Consider the following 26,627-nt stretch of genomic DNA (forward strand, 5'->3'; position numbering starts at 1 on the left):
TTCTAGACAGATATTTTTACTGTTATTTGAGACGTACAATTAATCATTTTATTTATTTCCTTGTTGTGATTTAAAAATATATATATTTATTTAATCTTGACCAGGTCGTTCCATGTCTGGTTGTAGTCGCACTTTTAAGTTATTTAGCCTTGTTTATGCCGCATTTTTAGCTATGGATTCGCGTTAATAAAAACTGAAATATATTCTCCGGACGATGACTAAATATTTAGAAACATACTTACACATGCAGTTAGGCTAACTGTCATTTCAAAATGTCCAAGAGCGTACGATTGTGATAGTATGTATGCTCCCTGCAATGCACTGACATCCCACCTAATATACTGACAAAAAATAGAGACGTCATGATATATCAGACCTTGACGATTACTTTAATTAACATTGAGCTCACGTGGAAATGAAAGAAGGACAGGAAATCTGCATACAGTGTGAAGAGACTGGAAAGGTGCACCTGGCACAGAGTTGTCCATATAGGAGACATCAGTCTATGAAGCAGATGGTATTACTGGCAGATACGCAACAGAAGCAGGTGGCTTCTGTAAAGCTGAACAATGTCAATAACATGGCCACACCTAACTCCTGCCCCAGGGTCTGCATGTCCCAACACTAAATTAATAAATTGAAATTGATGGTTGAACAGAAAGTATCATTGCATTAATCCGCTGAATTCTGAACTGGGTGAACCGCAAGGTTAATCTAAACACATCCAACTTCCCACTGTAGTCAAGGTCATAGGCAGGTCTGGAGCCCGTGCCAAGCAGCACAGGGCCCAAGGCTGGGGTACAGACTAGATGGGCTGCCAGTCTGTCATCGTTGGACTGCAAGGGGAACCCTGCAAAGCATGGGGAGAACATGCAACCTCTACACACAGACAGCAGAGGCAGGATGGAAACTCCCTACCTTGGAGGCGTGAGGGACAGTGTTTCCTACTGAGTTGCCATGCCAACCAGTGGCTCACAATCCTGTCCCTGGTGACTACCATGCGTTTGGTATTTTTACATGAAAATTTTAATTCATTAGGAATGACTAAATTCTGGTTGTAACAACTCTGTTATGCTAGAGGTTAGTTTGTGCTGGTAAGGAGGCTAAGTACAGTAACATGTAAACTTTTATTTAGACTTTAGCATAATGATTGAATGCCAGATGAAATTATGTTCAGTAATTCAAGGGGGAAGGGGGACATTCTCAGGTACCTCGGTGTTCAGGTAACTGAGGATCTGACTTGGTCCCTGTATGCTGATGTCTTAGTGAGGAAGGCCCACCAACTCCAGAACCATCTTAGGTGTCTCAGGGACCTCAAGATGCCTCTCCCAGTACTAAAGAATATCTACACTATCACCTCTAAAGCATCCTGACAGGGAGCATCATTGCCTGGTTCAGGAACAGTACACACAGATAACCAATCAGATTGTAGAGGAGGTGGGTCCCGCCTCCTCTAGTTACTTGGACCCACCTCTTCTCCAATCTGATTGGCTATCTCCATGGCCAAATCATTTTTCCTTCTGGCCTCAGAATATTCTTGTGTAAGTAAAACTCCCATTAGCCAACAGGCAAAAACTACTGCTGCCCGTAGACCAGCACAGAAAGCTCGAGGAAGAGCTTATTTCCCCAGGCAATTCGGATCCTAAATGTCGAATTGTTATCTTTCGAGGGTAACAAAATTAAAGTAAATTAAAGTCATTTTGTAAAAATAATCTTTTATTTATCTGTAACTTGTAAAAGGAATTGCAGCGTCCACAATACGTAGGTCATTACCTTTTACGTCCTAATTGAACTTCAGAAATTAGCAAGTTTATTGTGACAGAAAGCAAAAAAAAAAAAAAAAAAAAAAGAATGACCAACAGCTCTCTTGCACTGAGTGCACCAGTGATTTAGATGTGATCCATTACACTTAATCATTCATTCTGAAAGTGGAGCACAGATTCTAGTTCAACAGGGGGCATAGTGGTTAAGAACAAGTTCAGATTATTTGAAGGCAGCCAGTTGAAGCCATAATGAAGAGACTTTTTGTAGAGCCTTTTAGAAAGGTGTTTAACCTGAACTGCTCCAGCAAAATGCCCAGTTATATAAATGACTAGAAAATGTAGGTTACTTTGGATCAACACTTCAGTTAAGCTACTATACGCAAACACAATGTCGCAGAAGAGCAGAACTGGCTGCACGGGCACTCCAACACGTGATTAAACTAACCGGATCAGTATCTGTCAGCCCCGTCTCCATGGAGACCCAGCAGCGAAAAGCCAGGCACTGCAGAATACTTCTCCAGTATTTTGTATTAAAATAAATAAATAAATAAAAATACTTCTCCAGTAATTCAGAATGTAGGTATGGAGTTAAGAATGTTCATACTGCTGATAAAATACAAGAATTTATACTAATGAGGTTGATATGTAACCACACATAGTGTAAACTTCATCAAATGTGTAAAAATTCCATCTAAAATCAGAGTACTTAGTTTATTTCCACACAAAAACAGTTCACTTGCGTGGTCCAGCATTTGATGCGTAAATGGATTACTCTTTGTGTTCTTTTCGAGGTATTAACCAATATCACTGGATTCTCATGCAAAATATATGTCCCATATGTAATGTGTTATATTGCATGTATGTGCATGTATGCGTGAAACAAGTAAAACAGGCTAAGTGACTTTGCCTCGATCTTACAATTAAAAAAATATTTAAGAATAAAATCCAAGGTTTGTCCTGGTACGGGGAGCACGTGGACGATGGGGCGGTGTGGGGGCGGCAGTGAGGGCACTTGGGGGAGGGAGGGTGCGGGGGCTGGGGAGGGAGGGTTGGGATCTGGGCTTGGGGGAGGGGGGGTCGGGGTAGCCAGGGGCGGGTGGGCTTGGTGGCTCTCGGGGCGTCCCCCTGGTCCCCCGGGTGGGGGTTCTTCGGGGGGGGGCGGGTCTCCCCGGGGCTGGCGGGGCCCCCACGGGGTGTGCGGGTGCTCCGGGCTCCGGGCTCTATCCGTGCCTGCGTGGCCGGCCCCCCGCTGCCGCCTGTGGCCGTGGGGTTCCTGCCTCGTGCTTGCCGGTGGGGGGCGCCTGGTGCCTCCTTCCCTGCCTTCCTTGGGTGGGCGCGCAGCCTTCCGGTGGCGGGGGCCCGGGTACCTGGCCACTGTGGGGCGGCTGGGTCCGTGACCCGTCGGGGCTTTCCCGGCCGTCTGGGGGCCCCGGGGCGGCGTTGTTGTGGCCTCGCACACACACTGGGAATCATTCCATGTTAACCTGCACACTCATACATACACTCACAACACACAAACATACACACATACACATATGCGTACACACACACATGCATGTACATATGCACACGCACACACATACACTTAGAACGCACACACACATAGACATGCACGCACACGCACACACACGAGAGCCTGGGGCTCTCTTCCCCTATTTTATCCCTCTTTCCCCTTGTCTGGGTGTGTGTGTGTGTGTGTGAGAGTGTGTGTGGGGGTTGGTGTGTGGCTTCCACTCCCTCCTCTCGGATGCGGATGCGGGTACGACAATGTTTGGACGGTGTTCCTGGTGGTCTGCTTGTGCCTACTGTATATATTTATTTTCTTTCGTTGGTATTAACGTATTTAATTCCAGAAGCAGATACTGGCACAAGCACATTCCCATGTCATAATGGTACCACTGGTTTCTTTGTGTGTATACTGTTTGTGTGTGTCCCTGGATCTTATCTTTCAGATACAGCAGCTGATGTGATGATACGGTGTGAAGCAGCAAGATGCAGAAGCTGTCCTCTTATTACTCTTTCCTTTTTGTTCTACTGTTTGTTATGTATTATTTCTCTTTCCCTGTCTCTCTCTCTCTCTGACCCCCCTCCTTATTTTATTTTTATTATGCATTTATTTATTTTACTGTCTCTCACCCCTTTCTCTCCTTTCTCACTTTCTCTCTCGATTTTTTCCCACTAACCCCCCCTGTCAGCTCCGGCTTTGTGGCGCATTGACATATAACTGATTAATAAAGAGTATATCTCAAGTAACAAGAGGAGCTTAAATCCGAAGCTCCACTTGTTAAAATAAAAGTGTTGGCACAATAAAGCACCCAGACTAACATCCTGCTTGCTAAACTGCCGACACGAAAAAAAAAAAAAAAAAAAAAAAAAAAAAAGAATAAAATCCAACGTAAGCTGGTTTCCACCTCTGACCTTGGAGCAGAGTTTCTAAATGTGCGTGCTGAGGGCTATAGCTGTGTTTTCGAGGTTTAATTTCGGATAATTTCCAAATTAACTGGAAAATTAATCCACTGGTTTCTGATAAAGTCTGAACAGCAGTTTTAGAAAGAGACCGATAATTTTGATCTTATAATAAAGGAAAAATGAGATTTGGGCGTGTATCAATCTGCTACAAAATAATGCTAAATATGCTTAGTGTCAGGATGGCCGAGCGGTCTAAGGCGCTGCGTTCGAATCCCACTTCTGACATCAAAGGAAAATTTCACGTGGCGTTGTGTGTCACGTCGGTTTCACGATCAGCCTTCGCGCCGTTTAAAACCTGCAGTAATCATAGGGGACTTGAGCCCCTGCGTAAGGCCGTTAATACTAAGTACTCCAGGGGTTCTGAAACCAAGTTCCGATTTCGCTTACATCTGTGTGTCTCATTAGAGACCATGATAGATGCACTTTATTGACCCCGATCATGTGGTATGCGAAGACCAAGAAATTCGTAAATACCAGTAATTATATAAATAGCAAATGAAAGCTTCTTATATCCTTTTTTGACCTAATAAAGTGTTCAGCTGGTCAGGTATTAGTATTCTGTTCTACAGATATCGGGGCATTTATTCAGTGCGAGCAATTTAAAAGCTTTGATTTATATGCGGTTTGGTTTATTGTTTATTATTTGATTGATTTCTAACATAGTTTAATTACTAGCATTATTTAATGATGAGTCAATTCGGAAATACTCTGGGGTGTTTCACATCCTCTGATGTTTTTTTTTTTTCCTGTTATGCGCATTTTAAAAACTGCCAGGAGGGGGAGACAGAGTATTTTTACATGGGAGCATAGGGAGGATCGGATCGATGTTATATTTCTTCCTTTCCTTTATCACAGTGGTTCTCAAACTTTTTGGACCTCGTCCCGCTTCAGAAAAAGCCCAAAGCAGCCACGTACCTCATGGTTGAAAAAAAAAAAACCCCACAGTCACCTGAATGCATGTGCGTGCGCCGGTACACACACGATTAAACAGCACCATTTGCAAACACTAATCGTGCCCTCCGCGCCAGATTTACGATCAGTGCTATTGCAGGTGACCGAAGCGCAGTCCTTCTCGGACGTAACAGGTGCTTTTGATAGCTCCGATCTAATAGTTTTTTTCAACCATGACAAAATACCTGCTTTCTGTAAGCTATTCATTTTTTTGTTCTGTTGGCATGAATCAAATTCTCTATAAGATCAAGATTAATATGGGATGTATTTCCTGCAATAAAAGACAATGAAAATGATAATCATAAAATGAAAATACAATCTGCACTTTGCCATTTAGTTTCATAAACAATATATCCTCAGGACCCATCCTCGCCAAGTTTTATCGTCATGGTTGGGCGGGCACCGAATATCGATAATCGGCGATACCTATTGGATTGGATCGAATACGGTATTGGATCAAATCGGACCGAAAAGAATTAAGATCAGAGTATTCCCCCATCCTGGTATTAAAAGCTCAAGAATTGCCGCCCGCAGTACTGAGCAGGTTACCTTTAACCCTAAACGTGCCATAACAAAGAGTATGCAAAGTATCTTGCTCAAAATAAAAGTATTTTTATATCAAGTAATCTCACATGATTAGAAATTTCAATTCCTATTTTTTTTTCAGCGCAAACAACAAATTACCACGGACTTGTCGCGTACCACCGGGGGGCACTCGGAGTAGCGCAGTTTGAGAAGCACTGCTTTATCTTTACCTTGGTGTGCCGCTCCTCGTTATTGCGGTTATATTTGGGAAGTATTTTTTCTTCCACGCACATCTCCCAAACAGGTTGAAGGCACGACCCCGGGCGTTTGGAAGCCTGCGCCGGCAAGGCAGTGGGAGTCACGGTACCGATGTGTTTGCGCCGATGCTTGTGAACGGTGGAGAACATCTATAGATCCGCATAGCCTTCAGGACCCGCGTCTGTAGGCGTTGAGAGCAAAAGCGTGGGGGTAAATCAATCACAACTTCAAATCCAATGAATTTTCCTTTTACCCATCCCATAGCGATTCTTTCTGGGTTTTTTTTTCTTTGAGAAGCAACATTCAACAACGAGGGAAGGAACAGAATCGGGTCATTCTCTTTGTAATGGTTTGTATGCTTTTCAGGCGCATTTACCACTCTTGGCGGTTATTTATTTATAAAGTTATATAATACTTTGTTTATTTTGGCCCAGGTGCCTATATAGTCGCGCTTTGCCAAAGCTAGCACAAGGAAGTGCTTTGCTTTACAGCTGTGCCATGGGGGCGAACCCGAGCGTAAAGCAGCGTTGATTGTGATCAGTATGATCCCTGGCATCAGCTGTTGTCTGATAGATCTGAATGCCATTACTTTTACATCAACTGTACAAATGGCAGATGGGCGTACCCTGTTAGCTTATCAATAAAATGTTTGTAATATACTGTAATTTGTCTTCGTCTGATTTTTAGATTCCCTTTGTTGCGTACATGTGTGTGCACCTGAAATCTGTGGGTCCATTTAAAGATGACCCAACTGAAACATTTCTTCCCTGAATATGTACGTCAGCTAGCAGTAGTGAGTGGAGGTTAAGGCTGCAAGCTCCCAGCCCTACCCACAAGGATATGCTAGCACTTAATTGTTTTGTTTCTCTTTTTGCCGTCTTCTGTTCTCACTTCAGCGCAAGTTTCTCTGTCAGGCTGGGGGTGGTGAGGGGGTACGGGTCCTAGCTTCTAATGATGCAACATATACACCCTTAACCCTGAAAAAGCACAATTCAGATCATATCTCCCCACGAATGTCCTGTTCAGTCAAACACATAGCATCCTGTGTACGTCTTTGTCTCTTGTTAAATGAGGGCCATTAAATTGGAGGCTGGCATTTCTTGGCAGTTGTGGCTGACAGTCGTCCATGTTCTGCTACAGCCTGAATGAATGCTCTTCACATGACTTAACTGGTTTTTTCCAAGTAGCTTCTCTTTAAATGCAGATTATAAGCTGAACAGTCTCAGTCCAGTCTAAAGACCCAGAATAACACAATGAAAAAGGACCAAACCTTAACCAGAACCAGTGCTTAATGGGAGTCAAAGACCTCGCTTCTGTTCTGTGTTCCCGTCTTTCTCATGTTCTTTCGCTTGCGTTCTTCATGTTCTTTCCCTGTAATAATGTTAACACTTCTGTGTTAGAGCCTCCCACAGAATCTGAGGATTTGCTGTTACTATAGGAACTGAGTCTAGAATGTGAAAAGAGCCCATCAGTTTCAAACATCCAGTATAAAAGGTATGCATTTTTTTTTTGGTTCTGTTGGTCGTGTTGTTTGTATGTCCATTTCTCTGTTGATCTTAATGATGGTGCCGAATCAGGGCTCTGATCACTCAGTTTCACACCCATGCTCATTGTCATTAAAGTCGGGTGAGACAAAACAGGCTTTTTCGTATTTTCATAAACCTTTTCTCTTCCATCCGCTCCTTTCCAGTTCTCTTGGTCTCTGGGCATTTCTCACCTCAGGGAGCCAATTACATATGAGCTTATTAAGATGTGCTCCACACACTGACAGCATTTCCTTTGCTTTGTAGCCTGGTCATCAAAAGTCTGATCTTAGTGCTTTGGGTTTCCCCGTCCGTTTCACAGCTGGCTCGAGCTGCCTCTTTCCCTGACAGCTAAAGGAGCTTTGGCCTCTCCCCCTTCGGTTCATTATGCCCATGTCCAAGGTACGCTTGATGGAGGTCAAGGTGAAAACATTCCCCCTCATTAGTCCTATATTCCCCCATCCTGGTTTCTCCTCCCTTTCAAGCGAGGTGAACCGAACATGAGGACATATTCTATCACACTGCCATCAACCCAAACCATAGCTGTTAATACTCTGTGGTCATGTGGAGGATCTCTGACCACTTAATAGTAGTTTGGTTTACATTCATCTTGCAGAATGTTTTTTTATCACAAGTAGAATATAACTGAGAAAGTAGGATCAGACAGTCTCTGGAGCTAGTAGGGGGTTAAGAACTTTGCTCAGGGGCTCAACAATGACATCACTCTGTATACAACAGGATGTGAACCAGCAGCCTCCTAATCCACCAAGCCACACCAGTTGGGGTTCTGTGTGAAGGAAACAAACAGTGAGAATTCGGTGACAGCAATGAACCTTGAGCACCCAACAGAGCTACGCAGTTGAGTGGAGGCTTTCCCGCCTTCGGCTGATTGATGATGAGTGGCATCTTGTCTTTATATTGTACTTTTCAGTTTGAAATATCAAACTTACCATGTGATACAAGCTGTCACCTTAAATGGCCTTTTTTTGTTTATTTTGACTTAAGGGCATGATTTTACAATGCTAATTGGATTTTCTTTCTAACCTACATTCTAACTGAAGTAACCCCTCGCTCTGCGAATCTCCAGACCGTGGCAGGTCTCCCGATAGCAGACATTCTGGGTGCCAAATACAAACACAGCATGATTACAAAACCTTTGTTGACAACAAACAGGAACACGATGTCCAGGCTTACAGGGCTGACGATCAAACCGTGCGCTGTCACGGTCAATGAGAAACAGCCACTCGGCACCCAATCCGCTGCCGGCCTGAGAGCAAGTTGTCACGGCAACCTCGGAGAGATGGTTAGTCCTCCTCACAACGTTTACAGCGATTAGCATTCACCATGAGTCAGATGCTATGTTAATTATCTGCATGTTTTGTAACATATTCTCTCCCGGTTTGACACTTGCGAAACTGATCGTTTTAAAAGCTCAGAGAATGCTGTTGAAAAACAGGTGAAAGCACTTGTTAAATTGCACACTCGCATTAATTTGCCGTCAAAATGGTTGTAGAATCGTGGCTGTCCTGATTCTCACAAGACCTGCTTTCAGCATCCAAGTGGGAAGAACCAAGCAGTGTGGAGCATCTTTTCCGTGTCTTTTTATTGTACAGTAGTACAGGAAGATCTGTGTGGTCGTTGTGTGTTTGTGGGGATAACCATCTACCAATCCATTCAACTGCTTATTTGGTGGCACATCCAAAGAAAATCGGTCTTGGAAGTGCATAGAAGATGGGCGGCTCTAGTGTAACTCACCTACTGACAGGAAAGCGATGCTGAATGAGTGATTAGGGATGTGTACATGGACTGAGAAAGTGGCCTCCTGTCCTGCTGTATCTGCCTGTCTCAGAAAGGAGTCCAGAAGTTTGCATTTTGACACAAATACACACATAAATGTTTGTCCAGAGAGACTAACAATAAGGGCAAGTTATGCATCATGATGTACTGTTTGATCCAACGTGACTGGAAAAGAACTGAAATCACGTGTTTCATCCAAGAATATAAGACACACATCCTACAAAAACAGATTTATAAGTATATCAGTGCAAAAAACAAAAGGTTTTAAAACAGTGAAAGGTGTGAGGGCTTAGAAATGGTTAAGCTGCTAGGATAGACGGCAGAGTTGTGCATCCGAGAGCGAGCAAGAGCAAGAATGACAGCTAACGACCTAGAATAACGTGGCATATAGGGTCGATACACGGTGATCTCACAGACCAAGGATACCCGATAAACGTTGCTGTTCTAGCATAACGGACGCCTATAGTTCCACACCTGTATGTGGTAACAGGTGAACTGGAATTCATCAAAAGAGTCCTTGGTCGGGACTTTGAAAATCACACCTGCCTATATTAACATGAAATTTGTAGCACAAGTGGCACAGAAGAAATACAGAAAAGTACTGCGGGATCTGTGTAGATTTGTAATTTAACATGGAAAACAAACATTTAAATACTTAAATGGATTTGCATAATTAAGAATTTCTGCAAATATATGGCAATATTTATTATACATACAACTTACATTTTTGTTTTAGATCGGAAAATGTGTATTTTACTGTAAATCTAAACTGAAAGTGAATGTACAGATTTTTAGGTCCAGGTATTGGTATTTGCACATCAAGTTGTACATAAACTTTAAGAAAGTTACCTATTACTTCTATGTCCATATTAAAACATAAAAACACTTTCCTATGCCCATTAAAGAATGGATACATTGTAGCTCTTTTCACTGTTACCAGACAAATGAACAGACACATACACAAGCAGACATTTATGTTTGAATCCTGCATGTATGAGAATTTTCTATTGATTGGACCCCAACACAAAAAAACTCAAAGAGAAGAGAAAACTGAAACATAAAAAAAAATATTTTGGCACTTTAAACAAAATTTAAAAAAATGAACAAAAGCAAAATAAATAAACACGATGTAAAAAGGTTTTGCGGGAATATTCTCCTTATTGACATTTTGTGACACTGATCAGCTTCAAAACACAGGTCTGAATTATTTAAGGTTTATTGACCTGAGAAATAACAGAAATAACAGATAAAATGAATAAAATCGGAATACGACAGGTATTTACTGTTTCACAGACGGCAGTTCACTATATAAACATCACATATACATTAATATGACCATCTCAGAAACCAAGAACCTCGAGAATAAAACAGAGAACTTGAGTACAAATGTACATTTGGCCATTTTTTTCCTGCCTTGTGGTGTCTCCCAGCCCAGTGAATCCAGAGGTCCACGTCCAATTCACTGTTTTCATTTTTTCGGTAGTTCATCGTAAAAGAGTCTTGGAATAAGGTTACGAACATGGTGAATACAAACTGTCATGCAGTTGACATGTTGGTGAATCGCTGTAAACGGCAGAGTCACGGGGGGTGCTGGGGGGGGGGGGCTGTTGGCAGCATGCAGGCTGGTTCTGGGGGGAGTGTCCTCAGTCTGAAGTGCTGTTCCTGGGCGCCAGGTCTCTCTGTTTGAAATACTGTGTCACTTGCTGTGGGAGTTCTGCCAGCACTGTTTTGGCTAAAGTTTCCTTTGGAGCCTGTAAAACAGCAGCAATGAACGTTTGGTAGAAGCCCTTCGCACTTAATGTTTCTGCCGAACATTGGACGCCATTTTCCTGACTTGATGCTGCTGGGGCAGGCATAAGAGGGGCCATAATTCATACTTGGTGAGTGACAGGGGAGGAGGCATGCAGTGGGCCAATCAGACTTCAGCTGGAGCCAGTGCCCACGAGGCCCCCCCCCCTGTACTGAATATTTCAATTGGCTCACTGCAGGTTGAATGTGGTGTGTGGCGCAGTGAGTGGCCCCATAGCCTGACCGCTCCGGTTTTGCGGGTTGATTCACGTCCCTGGATTTGTGCATGTGTGGACGTTTACATGTCCTCCCTGTGTGTCTAAATGTAATGTTCGTAATATGTGAGGGTATGCTCTAAAATGGACAGCATGTACCCTGTGCCAGACAAGCGGTTATGGTAACTGGATGAATCAGAACTGCCCAAGGGAAATACAACAGGACCTTCCTGGGACTTTAACTGGCAATTTTTGGGTTAGTTACTTAAATCCAGGTTTATTTCCATTACATTCCCAAAATACTATGTTTATCTGGCAAGACAAGCTAAGTTTCAGCCTCTCCACACTTCCACAATAAAATTAATTTATCGTTTCCTGAAGATGGGCTTGTTCCAAGCCCTGCTGTCTGCTTTCTCCTTCTGTAGAGGAAGTCACATGAGTCCAAGAACACCCACTCTGTCTCTTACTGCTGTCCTGTTCGCACACGTGCCGCAGAACCGGGGTCAGCCCTGGACAGCAAGAAGAATTCACCGCAGCACTGGCCACTGTGGTCATGGTAGCTATGATGCCACACTGTAAATTTGCTCCAATATTATGATCGTTTGCTCTGGACAGCAGCACTGACCATATTTAGAATAAACTGCCTAAAAAGAGAAGTCGAGCAAGATAAGCAGAGGGAACATTTAAACACCATTAACTAGTTTCCAATAACTCGCCTGTTTTATGTTCATTGGAAACAAGAGAAATGTGTACAAAAAAACAAGAGCAGAAATAACGATAAAAACAATGAGGCTGTTTTTTCAGTAACGATTTAAAGATTTCAGAATGTAGGCACCCATCTGCAATGAAACCCCAAGACTTCAAAGTTCTTCCTTCGTTTGGAAAAAAATGTGAAAGTAAAATGAATTCCTACCTCCATTAATATTCATTGACTACTCTGATGAGGGAGTAGTACTCACATCTGACACCGATTTATGACGCAGTAAAATTACACGTCTTACACTGTCTCAGAAGCATCACTGTCTTTGAGGCACAGCTTATTAATAGGACATGAATGAAAATCAGAAGTGAATCTTACACTGGCAAACAGGAAAGATATAAACATCTTAGTGAATCGCGATTATATTTTTGAACTGCAGTGTTCGAAGAGGACACAAGGGGGCAGAGTGATTAAAGACATAGACTAATAAGCCCAAGATGTATAAAAATAAGCAAATGAATGAGGTTAAAAATGGCATTTTGGGATTGTGGCACACATTGGTTCTTTTGTTCACATCCCTGTGCTGTAGAACCACTATATGCGAAGCCTGAACCTCATCCATTCAGCTTCCATAACCATTTATCCAATGCATGGTTGCAATGTAAACTAATTCCAGTGAAACATAAAACAGTATGACTGGGTACGAAATCGCGAACTGCTTCAGAAGATGCTCCGGCCCGGCAGCGAAAAGTGGAATTAAATTTTTCTGAAAGGAGGAAGGCGGGGCCACTCACGTTGCGGTAATCACGGAAGGGCACAAACTGCACGATGTCCCGGATAGCCTCCTCGCCCGTGTAGGACCGCAGCACACTGTTGTCCCCATCCAGGAATTCCATGGCAGCAAAGTCGGCGTTGCCCACGCCCACGATGATGATGGACATGGGCAGCTTGGCGGCCTGTACGATGGCGTGCCGCGTCTCGTCCATGTCGCTGATCACGCCGTCCGTGATGATCAGCAGAATGAAGTATTGCTGTGCAGGGGGGGTTGGGGGGACACTACAATCACCAGGGTGAAGCAGGAGTCACATATATTTCCTCCTGAAGAGGAACACAGGAGTATTTCCAGCAGGAATAATACCAGCATTAGTATCTGTGGATTCCAGTGGTGTTTGTTTATAAACCAGCATTCTGCAAAGCAAACCGGGGCAATTCTATGATTTTTTTTGTGGCTGGGAGCATGAAAGTGGCCATAATTCATACAGAGGGGCCAACCTTATCATTAGCCAGTGATATGTTTTGAATCAGTGAGTGACAGGGGAGGGGGCCAATCAGCTTTGACGTGGGGCCAGTGCCTCTGTAGTTCCGCCCCTGTATCTGTACCCAGAGCGGGTTCACCGCTGTTCTTGGGAATGAGCTAAAAAGGCAGCCTGTGATTCACAGGGAGCTGGGAGCCCACACCCCACACCCCCCCCCCAGCTCTCTTTCAGGGAAGAGATTGTGACGCCTGGGCAATAGATAAGGAAGAGGGCAGTAAGGACTGAGGAGAGACAGGGGCCAAGATATCATTCAAGGCGAGTGAGGAACCGCTCATCCATCTGAGGGACAGCCCTCGGGTCCCTAACGGAACCGCTCATCCATCTGAGGGATAGCCCTCGGGTCCCTAACGGAACCGCTCATCCGTCTGTGGGACAGCCCTCGGGTCCCTAACGGAACCGCTCATCCGTCTGTGGGATAGCCCTCGGGTCCCTAACGGAACCGCTCATCCGTCTGAGGGACAGCCCTCGGGTCCCTAACGGAACCGCTCATCCGTCTGTGGGACAGCCCTCGGGTCCCTAACGGAACCGCTCATCCATCTGAGGTATAGCCCTCGGGTCCCTAACGGAACCGCTCATCCGTCTGTGGGACAGCCCTCGGGTCCCTAACGGAACCGCTCATCCGTCTGAGGTATAGCCCTCGGGTCCCTAACGGAACCGCTCATCCGTCTGAGGGACAGCCCTCGGGTCCCTAACGGAACCGCTCATCCGTCTGTGGGATAGCCCTCGGGTCCCTAACGGAACCGCTCATCCGTCTGTGGGACAGCCCTCGGGTCCCTAACGGAACCGCTCATCCGTCTGAGGGACAGCCCTCGGGTCCCTAACGGAACCGCTCATCCGTCTGAGGGACAGCCCTCGGGTCCCTAACGGAACCGCTCATCCGTCTGTGGGATAGCCCTCGGGTCCTTAACGGAACCGCTCATCCGTCTGAGGGACAGCCCTCGGGTCCCTAACGGAACCGCTCATCCGTCTGTGGGATAGCCCTCGGGTCCTTAACGGAACCGCTCATCCGTCTGAGGGACAGCCCTCGGGTCCCTAACGGAACCGCTCATCCGTCTGAGGGACAGCCCTCGGGTCCCTAATGGAACCGCTCATCCGTCTGAGGGATAGCCCTCGGGTCCCTAACGGAACCGCTCATCCGTCTGAGGGACAGCCCTCGGGTCCCTAACGGAACCGCTCATCCGTCTGTGGGACAGCCCTCGGGTCCCTAACGGAACCGCTCATCCGTCTGAGGGATAGCCCTCGGGTCCCTAACGGAACCGCTCATCCGTCTGAGGGACAGCCCTCGGGTCCCTAACGGAACCGCTCATCCGTCTGAGGGACAGCCCTCGGGTCCCTAACGGAACCGCTCATCCGTCTGAGGGACAGCCCTCGGGTCCCTAACGGAACCGCTCATCCGTCTGAGGTATAGCCCTCGGGTCCCTAACGGAACCGCTCATCCGTCTGTGGGACAGCCCTCGGGTCCCTAACGGAACCGCTCATCCGTCTGAGGGACAGCCCTCGGGTCCCTAACGGAACCGCTCATCCGTCTGAGGGACAGCCCTCGGGTCCCTAACGGAACCGCTCATCCGTCTGAGGGACAGCCCTCGGGTCCCTAACGGAACCGCTCATCCGTCTGAGGGACAGCCCTCGGGTCCCTAACGGAACCGCTCATCCGTCTGAGGGACAGCCCTCGGGTCCCTAACGGAACCGCTCATCCGTCTGTGGGACAGCCCTCGGGTCCCTAACGGAACCGCTCATCCGTCTGAGGGACAGCCCTCGGGTCCCTAACGGAACCGCTCATCCGTCTGAGGGACAGCCCTCGGGTCCCTAACGGAACCGCTCATCCGTCTGAGGGATAGCCCTCGGGTCCCTAACGGAACCGCTCATCCGTCTGAGGGACAGCCCTCGGGTCCCTAACGGAACCGCTCATCCGTCTGAGGGACAGCCCTCGGGTCCCTAACGGAACCGCTCATCCGTCTGTGGGATAGCCCTCGGGTCCCTAACGGAACCGCTCATCCGTCTGAGGGACAGCCCTCGGGTCCCTAACGGAACCGCTCATCCGTCTGTGGGACAGCCCTCGGGTCCCTAACGGAACCGCTCATCCGTCTGAGGGACAGCCCTCGGGTCCCTAACGGAACCGCTCATCCGTCTGAGGGACAGCCCTCGGGTCCCTAACGGAACCGCTCATCCGTCTGAGGGACAGCCCTCGGGTCCCTAACGGAACCGCTCATCCGTCTGAGGGACAGCCCTCGGGTCCCTAACGGAACCGCTCATCCGTCTGAGGGACAGCCCTCGGGTCCCTAACGGAACCGCTCATCCGTCTGTGGGATAGCCCTCGGGTCCTTAACGGAACCGCTCATCCGTCTGAGGGACAGCCCTCGGGTCCCTAACGGAACCGCTCATCCGTCTGTGGGACAGCCCTCGGGTCCCTAACGGAACCGCTCATCCGTCTGAGGGACAGCCCTCGGGTCCCTAACGGAACCGCTCATCCGTCTGAGGGACAGCCCTCGGGTCCCTAACGGAACCGCTCATCCGTCTGAGGGACAGCCCTCGGGTCCCTAACGGAACCGCTCATCCGTCTGTGGGATAGCCCTCGGGTCCCTAACGGAACCGCTCATCCGTCTGAGGGACAGCCCTCGGGTCCCTAACGGAACCGCTCATCCGTCTGTGGGACAGCCCTCGGGTCCCTAACGGAACCGCTCATCCGTCTGAGGGACAGCCCTCGGGTCCCTAACGGAACCGCTCATCCGTCTGAGGGACAGCCCTCGGGTCCCTAACGGAACCGCTCATCCGTCTGAGGGATAGCCCTCGGGTCCCTAACGGAACCGCTCATCCGTCTGAGGGACAGCCCTCGGGTCCCTAACGGAACCGCTCATCCGTCTGAGGGACAGCCCTCGGGTCCCTAACGGAACCGCTCATCCGTCTGTGGGATAGCCCTCGGGTCCTTAACGGAACCGCTCATCCGTCTGAGGGACAGCCCTCGGGTCCCTAACGGAACCGCTCATCCGTCTGTGGGACAGCCCTCGGGTCCCTAACGGAACCGCTCATCCGTCTGAGGGACAGCCCTCGGGTCCCTAACGGAACCGCTCATCCGTCTGAGGGACAGCCCTCGGGTCCCTAACGGAACCGCTCATCCGTCTGAGGGATAGCCCTCGGGTCCCTAACGGAACCGCTCATCCGTCTGAGGGACAGCCCTCGGGTCCCTAACGGAACCGCTCATCCGTCTGAGGGACAGCCCTCGGGTCCCTAACGGAACCGCTCATCCGTCTGTGGGATAGCCCTCGGGTCCTTAACGGAACCGCTCATCCGTCTGAGGGATAGCCCTCGGGTCCCTAACGGAGTCTGTTTATCACTGGAGAGATGAGAGAAAGATTCACTTAGTAGCTGAGAAGGGGGCAAGATACCCTGAAAAGTCATGGTAGAGAGCAAAAAATCCTACTCTAAATGTAAAATGGAAAAGCCCATATTAAAGCATACAAGCACTCATATGATAATTTAAATCCTTTTAATCATGAGGAACAGCCCTGTTTACCAGCAACTGGGAAAAAGCAACGTATCAAAATTATACCAATTATGGAAAATGGTAATTGTCTTATTGTCCTTTGTTAGTATTAAACAACTTGATCAAAAGACACACCTGAGCACTAACAGACCCCAAACTGAAGAAGCGACAGCAGCAGGCCGCCCTCATCCTGCTGGCATCTGAGAAGCAGAGCTAGGAGGGAGCCAATTGGACAGACCCTGGCCAATAGGAACTTGCAAATGATGGTGGTTAAAGAGTCACTCAATATGTTTACATGCACAGCTAAGTCGAGCTACAGTTATAGCAGTTATAGCTTGATTACACCATTTAATCAGACTGCTGTCCTTCTCTCAGTATACATGTATGGGATGGGAATTGATTTATTGACCGAAGTACGTCTGACTCTGCTACAATAGGTGGTGATATGGCTCCTTTCAGCTTGTTAGTATTGGGCTTTTTCCGGTTGACCTATTACGTCACAGGCATAAAAATTTATAAAATTAATAAGAATAGATGCGTGGACAAATGAAGTGACACAAAGTTCAACTGCACTCTGGTCAGAAAAACAGATACAAAAGTATTTTGTATAATATACTATGACACCACAGTATTTTTTAGATATTACACTGTGATTTTGTTATAATAAATATATTATTTATATTTATGAAACAAAAACTAGTTTTTACGCCAGTGGAAAACCAACACTGTAAATGTACTGACTGTAGAATAGGCAGAGGTTATTGACCTTTACCATGTCACACATGCGACTACATCTGCTCACATGTGTCTGTGAGGGCAGTGCAGCCTCTGCTGGCATCCTCTGAATCTTTTCTGTGATACATTGACCAACCTCTTCTCCCATAATTACACTGGACCTCACCAGCCTCTGTGCGAGCCAAATACTGATATGTAAGAAGTCATGTAAATATAAGTGTTTTGTTTGCTATCTTTAAAAAGAAAGATCCAGTGATTCTTACAGTCCCTGCGGTCCACATTCAAACGGCAGAACAAATTCCTATGCTAATGCTTTCTACCGTTAAGGAGAAAAATCACTTTAAATCACTTTAGCAAAGGTGAAGTCATTTATCCATGAGTGAGAAATGCGTTTATGTACAGAGAAGCGCCGAACACTGACATAATGAATCAAATAAAAGCCTGACACATTTTCTTATTTCACCGCTTATGTTCTGCTGATTCTCATGTTGCATGTTCTGGCCATTTAAATAGCTGGATGTTGTACCAGCACAGGCTAAGCACAGGCTAAGCACAGGCTAAAGGGATCAGCATCGGTGCCCTTCATTTGGGTCACACTGCCACGTCCTTCACTGCTATGCTGCCCGTTCTCCTGCCAGGCAGCCCGGCCGTCAGTCAGCTCCATTAACTCCTCCCCCTACCCTTCCTTGTCCCAGTCCACTCCATCTCCCTTTCCCACTTCCCAAGCTCTTGCCCCCCCCTCCCCCCCCCTGGGTAATTTGAGTTGTGAGAGCCCCCTGTTTTGAGGCCCCTTTTCAGCAGAGGCCCCTGGACTTCAGCCCAGGTAAACCTGTGCATTAATGCACCCCTGCCCCCCCCAACCCTGATTCTGTGGACCACCTGCTAGCATTCCATACCCCCTCCGCTGCATGTCCTCAGATGTCTGCCTCTTTAATGAGCTAATAAGTTCACTTATAAGGAAACTTGTTAACGAGGCTGCAGCAGCAGTCACACCCATGTGAGCGTGACAGCACACACTCGGCATTCGCGGGAGGCGGAGCCTGAACACAGGCCACCGGGACACCACAATTATATCTTTGTGGGGACTCTCCATTCATTTCTATGGGGTAACTCTAATCCCAACATGACAACCTTAACCCCTACCCAGCCCTAACCTTATCCATACAATAAGTAACCAAAGAAAACTTTTGCCATTTTTTGTTTTTTTGCTTCCATACACAGATCTTTGTGGGGACCTGAAGAATGGTCCCCACAACATAAAAATAACAGGTTTTTACCACATTGTGGGGGACACACAGGGTCTCCATGAGCTCCTGCAACTTGGAATTTTCAGTCTTTCCACTTGACTGTCAGCTGACAGTCAAACCACCAGTGAGCAAGGCATGGCAGTGGAAGGAAGGTCGACACGTGGAGTGTCATGTGACCATAAGTGTGACAGACACACTCACACACCACCGAGCGTCCCTCACTGTAACTGTTCCTTCCCTCGTCTAAGTCTTGTCAAGACATTTACATTTTAATTATTTTGAAGATGCTTTTACCCAAAGCGACATACATTATTGTTTTTCTGAGACAGTCCTGGAGTAACTGGGGTTAAGGGTCTTGCTTAGAGGCCCGGCAGCGAAATCACTCTGTTGATCCTGGGATTCGAACCACCGACCCAACCTGCTTTGCCACACAGCGACCCAGACAGTTCCAGACATGACTCGCCGGCTGGGTTCCGACGCCTGAACGCCAGTGGGAGAGTGTGGTCCGCTGGGTCCATTGTCTCCTGGCCGGGTGCAGAACCGAGGGGTGATGGGACCAACACGTGCTGGCGTACATCAACTGACCCCTCCCCCCCGGAGCTGACCTTACCCACAGTGCCTGCTGCCTGCATCTGAACACGTTGTGGACAGCTAGAGCATTACTGTGTCATAATAACATCCAAATCATATCCAAATCAGCCAGAGACTGATTATGACCAGGTGTTCTACAGAGCGCCAAAGGAGATCTTTTCTCCCAATGGCCATTAAAATATATAACTCTTCTCTGTAATGTTGTCAGTACGGGACTTGAACTATGAGTAGTTCCTGCTCAATAATATTTTACAACACTACTGTTCTCAACTAATGTTCCAAGTGCAATATCTGACTAGTACATTTGTGCAATATTTCTCCTTACCTACACGGCATTTCTAGTGCATTACTAAACATGTGTGCTATATTTAATTATATTTAATTAAATTTTATTATATTTTACTTCTATTTATTGGTATTTTTCTTTAAATTTTTATATCTATATTTTTCCATTCTAATACTTTTTCCTAAACTATTTTCTTTTTTTTCCTTTCTTCCCAGTAAATTAATCAGAGCAACTGTATAACCAAGACAAAGCAATTTCCCTTTGGAATTAATAAAGTTCTTTGAATCTTGAATCTTGAATATTCATTTTTGGTTGTTTTAGTCTGTCTTCTGCCTACACTGGGCACTGAGGCAGCGGGCTGCACGATGCGATCTTAAAAAGAACGCTTCTATGGCCCATAGAGTTTAGCTGCATAGTCAGTCTCAGCACATCACTCTGCGTAAGAGCATAAGAAGGGCGCATGGATTATGTAACCAAGGCATTGACACACACTCAGAGATTATACACACTCACACACACACACACACACACACAGCAACGTCGAAAAGTGACAGGGAGCAATTAAGGACAAAATGGTCTTTGTTCCCAACCTTCAGAGGGGAGGATGTATAAACAATAAGAATTATCTCATCACTGTGACTATTTAATAGTTTATTATCTACACTGCCACCAGGCCCTTGCTGATGACCCCCCTGGTATGCCGAATGCCGATATCTGTCCATCATTCCTCATAACTCACGGTTTAATAGTTATTATACCTAATTATTCACCTGCTAATCGACTAAATAATTACATTCGACGCGCTGGATGGGGCTGCAGAATTATTGCCACTGTGCCACTAGACCTGTGTCCATTTCCTAGTTTCCCGCAGAAACACAGAAATCTTCCCAGAAATCTGTCATTACTGTCTCATTACAGCCTTCTCTGACGAAATTAAAAGCAGAATTCCTGGCCCTGTCCCATCCTGTGACAATCCCCGAGGGTGTCACTTCTTTCCTCCCCTTTACTTTGACGTCCCCTCACACTGCCAGTAGTTATCAGTACTGTGACAACGCTTGACTTTCCCTTCCACTTTGTCACCTAACTTTGACGTTGGACTGACTTTGACGTTTCTCACATTTGGGCGTCATGGCGGACACAACTATATACTGTTCTGTTGATTCTCTTTCAGGCCAGAACCACCAATGGGAAAAATATTTCTTGTTAACCGAATTCCGCTCACTAAATAGCTATATTCGGAAAAGGAAATAAATTCTATGTGGAATATTACAAGGAAAGCTAAACCTACTTTGTACTTACCCACATTCCGCGTGACTGAATTGGGCCTGCATATTAATACAATCACACACACACTCTTTTACAGGACTTACCACTGAGAGTCGTTTTGCTGCAGCTAATGATCTGTAACCTCTAACCACCATTACAACACAAGAGATAATAAGCAAAAAAAGGTTTCATGCTTCTCCATTTTCTTAATAAATGCTGATAAGATGGTGTGATACTGAATCCCATCATGATGCTTCGTCGTGATATTCTCATAAGATGCTGAAATCACACATACAAACTGCAACACTGCAATCCTCCAATTACTACCTTATTTTAAAATATACCTGTAGGTGAGACTGAACCAGTTGAGAACCACAAGCCTTCAGCTCAGCCTCCGACCGCAGAGCTCTGAGGACCCTTTTTAAGGTCAACATCTTGTGTTCCTCCTGGATTTAAGACCAGTGGGTAGAGGGACCTCCCAGCTGTAGCTGGGGGCCAAGGAAAAAATGACAGCTAGCATTAACCCAAGAGCCCAAGCCAGGGCAGACACCAGTCACAAAAACACTGAGTGGATTGAAAACATATTGGTCCCGGAGAGAGACCACAGGGTTCCCATGGTTATAACATGAATAGAAGAAGCTGGCTTTAAGTATCTCAGGTTTCGACCACCTGAGCTGGTGCAGGAAACCGTCCAATATTGCCAACATTTTCTGTCTTCCTTCTCTGTCAATGGAGGACAGACACTTCCTTCTGTTCCAGTAGGTATAACGATGATTCATTAAATGCAACATGTATTCTGTCGCTTGTGATGGAGTGACAGAATAAGGCCAGCCTTCTGAAGGTTTATCACAGACCACGGGGCTAATTAGATAACTGGAACCTGCCGTTGTTTGTTTGTTCCAAGGGGACGTTCAGATCTGTAGACAAATGTAATTGATTTTGCATGCCAACAAAACCTGGAGGGCAAGTGAATACATTGCATGTTGTCCTCATATGGCAGTTATTTTTACATCCGCTCTCTATCCTACAGGTATAGAACATGAATTATGCATCTGAGTAGTTCTGGAAAGATCCACCCCAGGCAGAGACAAATAAAAAGGAAAGTCATCTGGTTATAACTAACCTGTCAGCCTCGGTTTACACTGGCTCACCTTCAACATATTTATTAGAACCAACACCAGCCCAGGTTTACACTGGTTCACATTCATCATATTAATCAGAACCAACACCAGCCCGGGTTTACACTGGCTAACCTTCATCATATTTATTAGAACCAACACCAGCCCAGGTTTACACTGGTTCACATTCATCATATTAATCAGAACCAACACCAGCCTGGGTTTACACTGGCTAACCTTCATCATATTTATTAGAACCAACACCAGCCCGGGTTTACACTGGCTCACCTTTATCATATGTATCAGAACCAACACCATTCTGGGTTTACACTGGCTCACCTTTATCATATGTATCAGAACCAACACCAGTACAGGTTTACACTGGCTCACCTTTATCATATTTACCAGAACCAACACCATGCTGGGTTTACACTAGCTCACCTTCATCATATTTATCAGAACTAACACCTGCTTGGGATCACCTTTGTTATTTTTATCAGAACCAACACCAGCCTGGCATCACCTTTGTTACTTGTATCAGAAACAACAGCAGTCTGGTTTTATACTGGTTCATCTTCATTATATTTATCAGAACCAACACCAGCCTGGGATCACCTTTGTTACTTTTATCAGAACCAACAGCAGTCTGGTTTTATACTGGTTCATCTTCATTATATTTATCAGAACTAACCCCAGCCTGGTTTTATACTGGGTCATCTTTATCATATTTACAAGAATTAAGAAACACCTTGGGTTTACACTACTTTTTCTTGCCCTGTCCTTTCCCTCTCGTAGACCACCCTTCTAAGCTTCTGACCAGGGGTACTCCACCCACCCTTCGCAGGGACCCTCCTGAGGGTACGCCCCCCACCCTTCCCCCACTCACCGCCGCTGTCTCCTGCTGGATGGCCTGAGAGGCAAAGCGCGCCACGTGGTTTATGATGGGCGAGAAATTGGTGGGGCCGTAGAAGCGGAGGTGCGGCAGGCAGGCGGAGTAGGCCTGGACGATCCCTTCCACGCCTGCCGGGGGCACAGAAGACAGGGTACACCGGACTCTGAGCTTTAGACATATCCCAACTGTCCAGAAAGCTTTTGGCTGTCATTTCATGTAAAATTTAAAATTAGATGTAGAAAAGATGACTTTTTATGCCTAGTGCTACCATTTTGGGTTCTTCACTGTGATTCCTGTAATTCCCTTTGAGAATCTCTTTTCCCCTCATGAGCATCCGGAACGGTATGTAGCATTCGTACAGGAACAGAGATCGAGCTCCCAATTCCCAATTTATAAAGGTGGCTCAATGGCCGCATGGTTACTCACCCGAGCAGAAGGGGTTGGTGGGGTCGAAGTTGATAGCAAACTCATGTGACACCTGTAGGGGCAAGCGGGTGGCAGAAAGTGACACCAGAGCATGTTTCCATGGTGATGAGCATGTTAATGTGGGGGAGATTATTAAGACATCACGACTCCTGCACTCTCCCAATGTCATTATGTCACCCCTCTGTTTCTACCATCCTCTGCTTGCCTGGCTTGAACTAACACCACAGCTACGTCATGCTCTTTACGGGTCCAGATATGCATACATGCACGCGTGTATCAGACACAGGTGCCTTCAGAAGGGTAAGTTACCTCCAACCACTGCATGCTGGCTCACATCCCATCCTTCCCTCTCCTGCCTGTGCCCTTCTTTCCATCTCTCTCTACAGCACAGTGCCATAGCAACCCGTGTATAACCATGAATTGGTTGCATAATTATGAGATTATGTGTATATTGTGCTGGAGGATGGGGGGGGGGGGGGACAGTGTCCAATCAGCCTCAACCCTCATGTGCCTTGCTTCAGTACAACATCCAATCATCTGCGCCTGTGTCACATAATCCCCAAGGCATTCTCGCACTCGAATGCAACTTATGGACAATGAGTGACACTCTACCCTATTACTAACATGTAAATGTTATGGGATTAATTTAGCAGGAGAGCCAGACATCTAATTAGGTGAATTAGTCACATATCAACATACGCTGCACCTTGCCTCATTACGTTTTAACTCCTTCGACACTCAGCCGCCCAACTTTCCGAGTACAATTGCTGCACCAGCGTGCGGCTTCTGAATTTTTCATATTTTGTGGAGAAAATAAACTGAAGGGTACCTTCCAGTCAGGGGGAAGCTTGGCTCCGAAACCCAGAGCAGGAAACATCTTATCCCTGAAGATCGAAAGCAAGAGAAAAGAGAGAGAGGATACATCGTTAAGGGCCATAATTTATAAAGACGGGCCAAATTTATTATTGTCCAATGATTAGGGCAGTGGTGGCTTGATGGTTAGGGTAGCGCACTTGTAATTGAAAGATTGCAGGTTCGAATCCCCCATCAGCAAGTCACCACTGAGGTACCCTGAGCAAGGTACCGTCCCCAAGCACTGCTCCCCGGGCGCTGAACTAGCGCTACCCTAGAGGCCAATCAGATTTCAGCTGGCTTGCTTCTCTGCGTGTGTGCCGCCGGACACTCACGTGTCATAATCCTGGATGATCTGGCCCACGGCCCAGATGGCCGACAGGTACTCGTTGCTGCCCATCGGGTTGATGTAGTGCAGGGAGATGGGCTCGCAGGGGTTCCCGTTGGAGGCCGTGAAATCGATGCCCACCTGAATGGTGAGAGGCGAGGTTCACAGGGGAGAAGGGCTACACGTGCGGACGCGTGCACTAGTCATCCATACAAAGACATGCACTCTCGCCACAGGAAGTGAAATACAAGCATGCAAACAAAGAGACACACACATCTGTGTACAATAACACACACGCGTTCTAACCAGGTAGTCTAACACAGAATAAACATTCAGATTGACATAAAAAAACAAAAACACAAACATGCACAAAAAGTCAAACAAAAATACACATGCTACATGCTCACAGACTTAGAGACAACCAGACCCAGGTGGGTGTGGCTACAGATGCTGGGATTATTAATAAAGACACCATATGACAGTTTTATTATTATTATTATCATATGCGTGAACTTTCTTGGATTTCCTGCTCTGCTTGTGGATCATGCTTTTATGCTAATGTAGGTTCTTTTCTTTTGTGAGCATTTGATTTCCACCCATTCATACAGCGGGACATTCTGCTGGAATCATTTAGGTAAATTACCAACTCAAGGGTATAATGGCAGGCGGGGGGGGGGGGTGACCATATAAAGAGGAAGCTTTACAGAGCAGAACATGTGCAATATGCTCGAAAGTTCTCAAAAGTTGATATCACAGCCTCAAATTCATTCCATTCTGCATATTTCAATAACCAGAGAGCCAGAGCACTAAGGAGGCAAAGGACGTTTTAGCAGTGAAATGTTTTGCTTGCATTTTTCCACAGACATCCTACGTGGGTTAATGCATCTCCCATCCTACTGGTCAGTGGGTTTAAGTTCAGGCTCACCTGATTATTGGATTTGTGTCTGTCTATCACTCGCTCTCCAGATATCCTCCCACACGCCCATGTTAAGTGTCTATATATCCTCTCACACAGACCCATTAGGTCATGCGTCCATATGAACTCCCATACCATGCCCTCCCATTATCTGGCGAGGGTCCTCCGATCGCCATGCCTTTCTCGCCTGCTCCTATGTAATCTCTCGCGCACAGCGCCTGATGTTATTTTCTTTCTTGTGTGTACTCGCAACCCCCCCCCCCCCCAATCCTCCGATGTACGGACCGCTTCTTCACAGGTCACGGTTACTATGGCAACACAACATTCCCTCTCTCCCCACATCTTCCTGACAATCACGTAAGAATGAAATGTCAGAGTTAAATATAGAACCTGTTCATATTGGAGACAGGAAAAAAAAAAAACCTTTGTCAAAAAAGACGAGCACCGAGTAAATGTAATGCTAAATGCTAACAACAGCTCTGTAAATGCTAACAACAGCTCTGTAAATGAAAACAACAGCTTTTACAGGAAGCTCACAGTCTTGGTTTTACAAGCTGCCGAGGGGTGGGGGGTGGGGCAGGGCATAGCCACCTGATGCGCTGATATTAACCCCCCCCCCCACCCACCCACCCCAAGCACCCCTGTCATGAACCAGGCCATCTATTGGGTCTGGGAGGCTCTTGGCACTGGGGGGGGTCTGTGGAAGGCGTGTGGGATCGGGAGCATTACGGGGCTGGGGTGCTGTTATATTACACGCTATTTTTAGTTTCTAGGTTCTTAGCTGACAGTTTCATCCAAAAGAATCTTATATCCAGCTGTACATTTTATCGGACCTATTTCAGCTTAAGATCTTGTTCGAGAGCATTACGGCAAAAGCACTTTTGGGATTTGAACCAGAACCCTTAGGTCACAACTCCAGGACGCAAATCACTACCTCCTGTCTTGGTGACGTCATCAGTGGAGTGTGATGGAGTCACAAGGGAGTGGGGGGGGGGGTGTGCGTGAAATGAGCGAAAAGCACAACCCCAATACTCACAGTGAACATGAGCTGGCATCCTCCCAGGATGTAGTCCAGGAAAGAGTAATCTCTCGCAATCTGAAGAAAACACCTTATATGTTATTCTCCAGAACATTCTACTTCAGTAAACATTGTTACTTGGTCACATGCCACCCCATCTCATGCT

General features: G+C 46.4%; 1 protein-coding gene across 5 annotated transcripts in view; it reads right to left on the reverse strand.

The window, feature by feature from the left end:
* Positions 1–9,895: 9,895 nt before the first annotated feature.
* The window catches only part of LOC111851939 (copine-2-like), a 39,318-nt gene continuing 22,586 nt past the window's right edge, over positions 9,896–26,627 (reverse strand). For all 5 annotated transcript variants that reach the window (XM_023827322.2, XM_023827319.2, XM_023827321.2 and 2 more), the window contains 7 exons: positions 26,480–26,539; positions 24,535–24,668; positions 24,177–24,231; positions 23,348–23,399; positions 22,916–23,049; positions 12,784–13,020; positions 9,896–11,037 (listed from right to left, as the gene is read on the reverse strand). In XM_023827322.2, coding sequence (XP_023683090.1) covers positions 10,930–11,037; positions 12,784–13,020; positions 22,916–23,049; positions 23,348–23,399; positions 24,177–24,231; positions 24,535–24,668; positions 26,480–26,539 — 780 coding nt within the window. In that variant the 3' untranslated portion in view covers positions 9,896–10,929. The remainder of the gene's footprint in view (positions 11,038–12,783; positions 13,021–22,915; positions 23,050–23,347; positions 23,400–24,176; positions 24,232–24,534; positions 24,669–26,479; positions 26,540–26,627) is intronic.

The sequence above is a fragment of the Paramormyrops kingsleyae genome, chromosome 13 (genome assembly GCF_048594095.1).
Source record: "Paramormyrops kingsleyae isolate MSU_618 chromosome 13, PKINGS_0.4, whole genome shotgun sequence".
Lineage (NCBI taxonomy): Eukaryota > Metazoa > Chordata > Actinopteri > Osteoglossiformes > Mormyridae > Paramormyrops > Paramormyrops kingsleyae.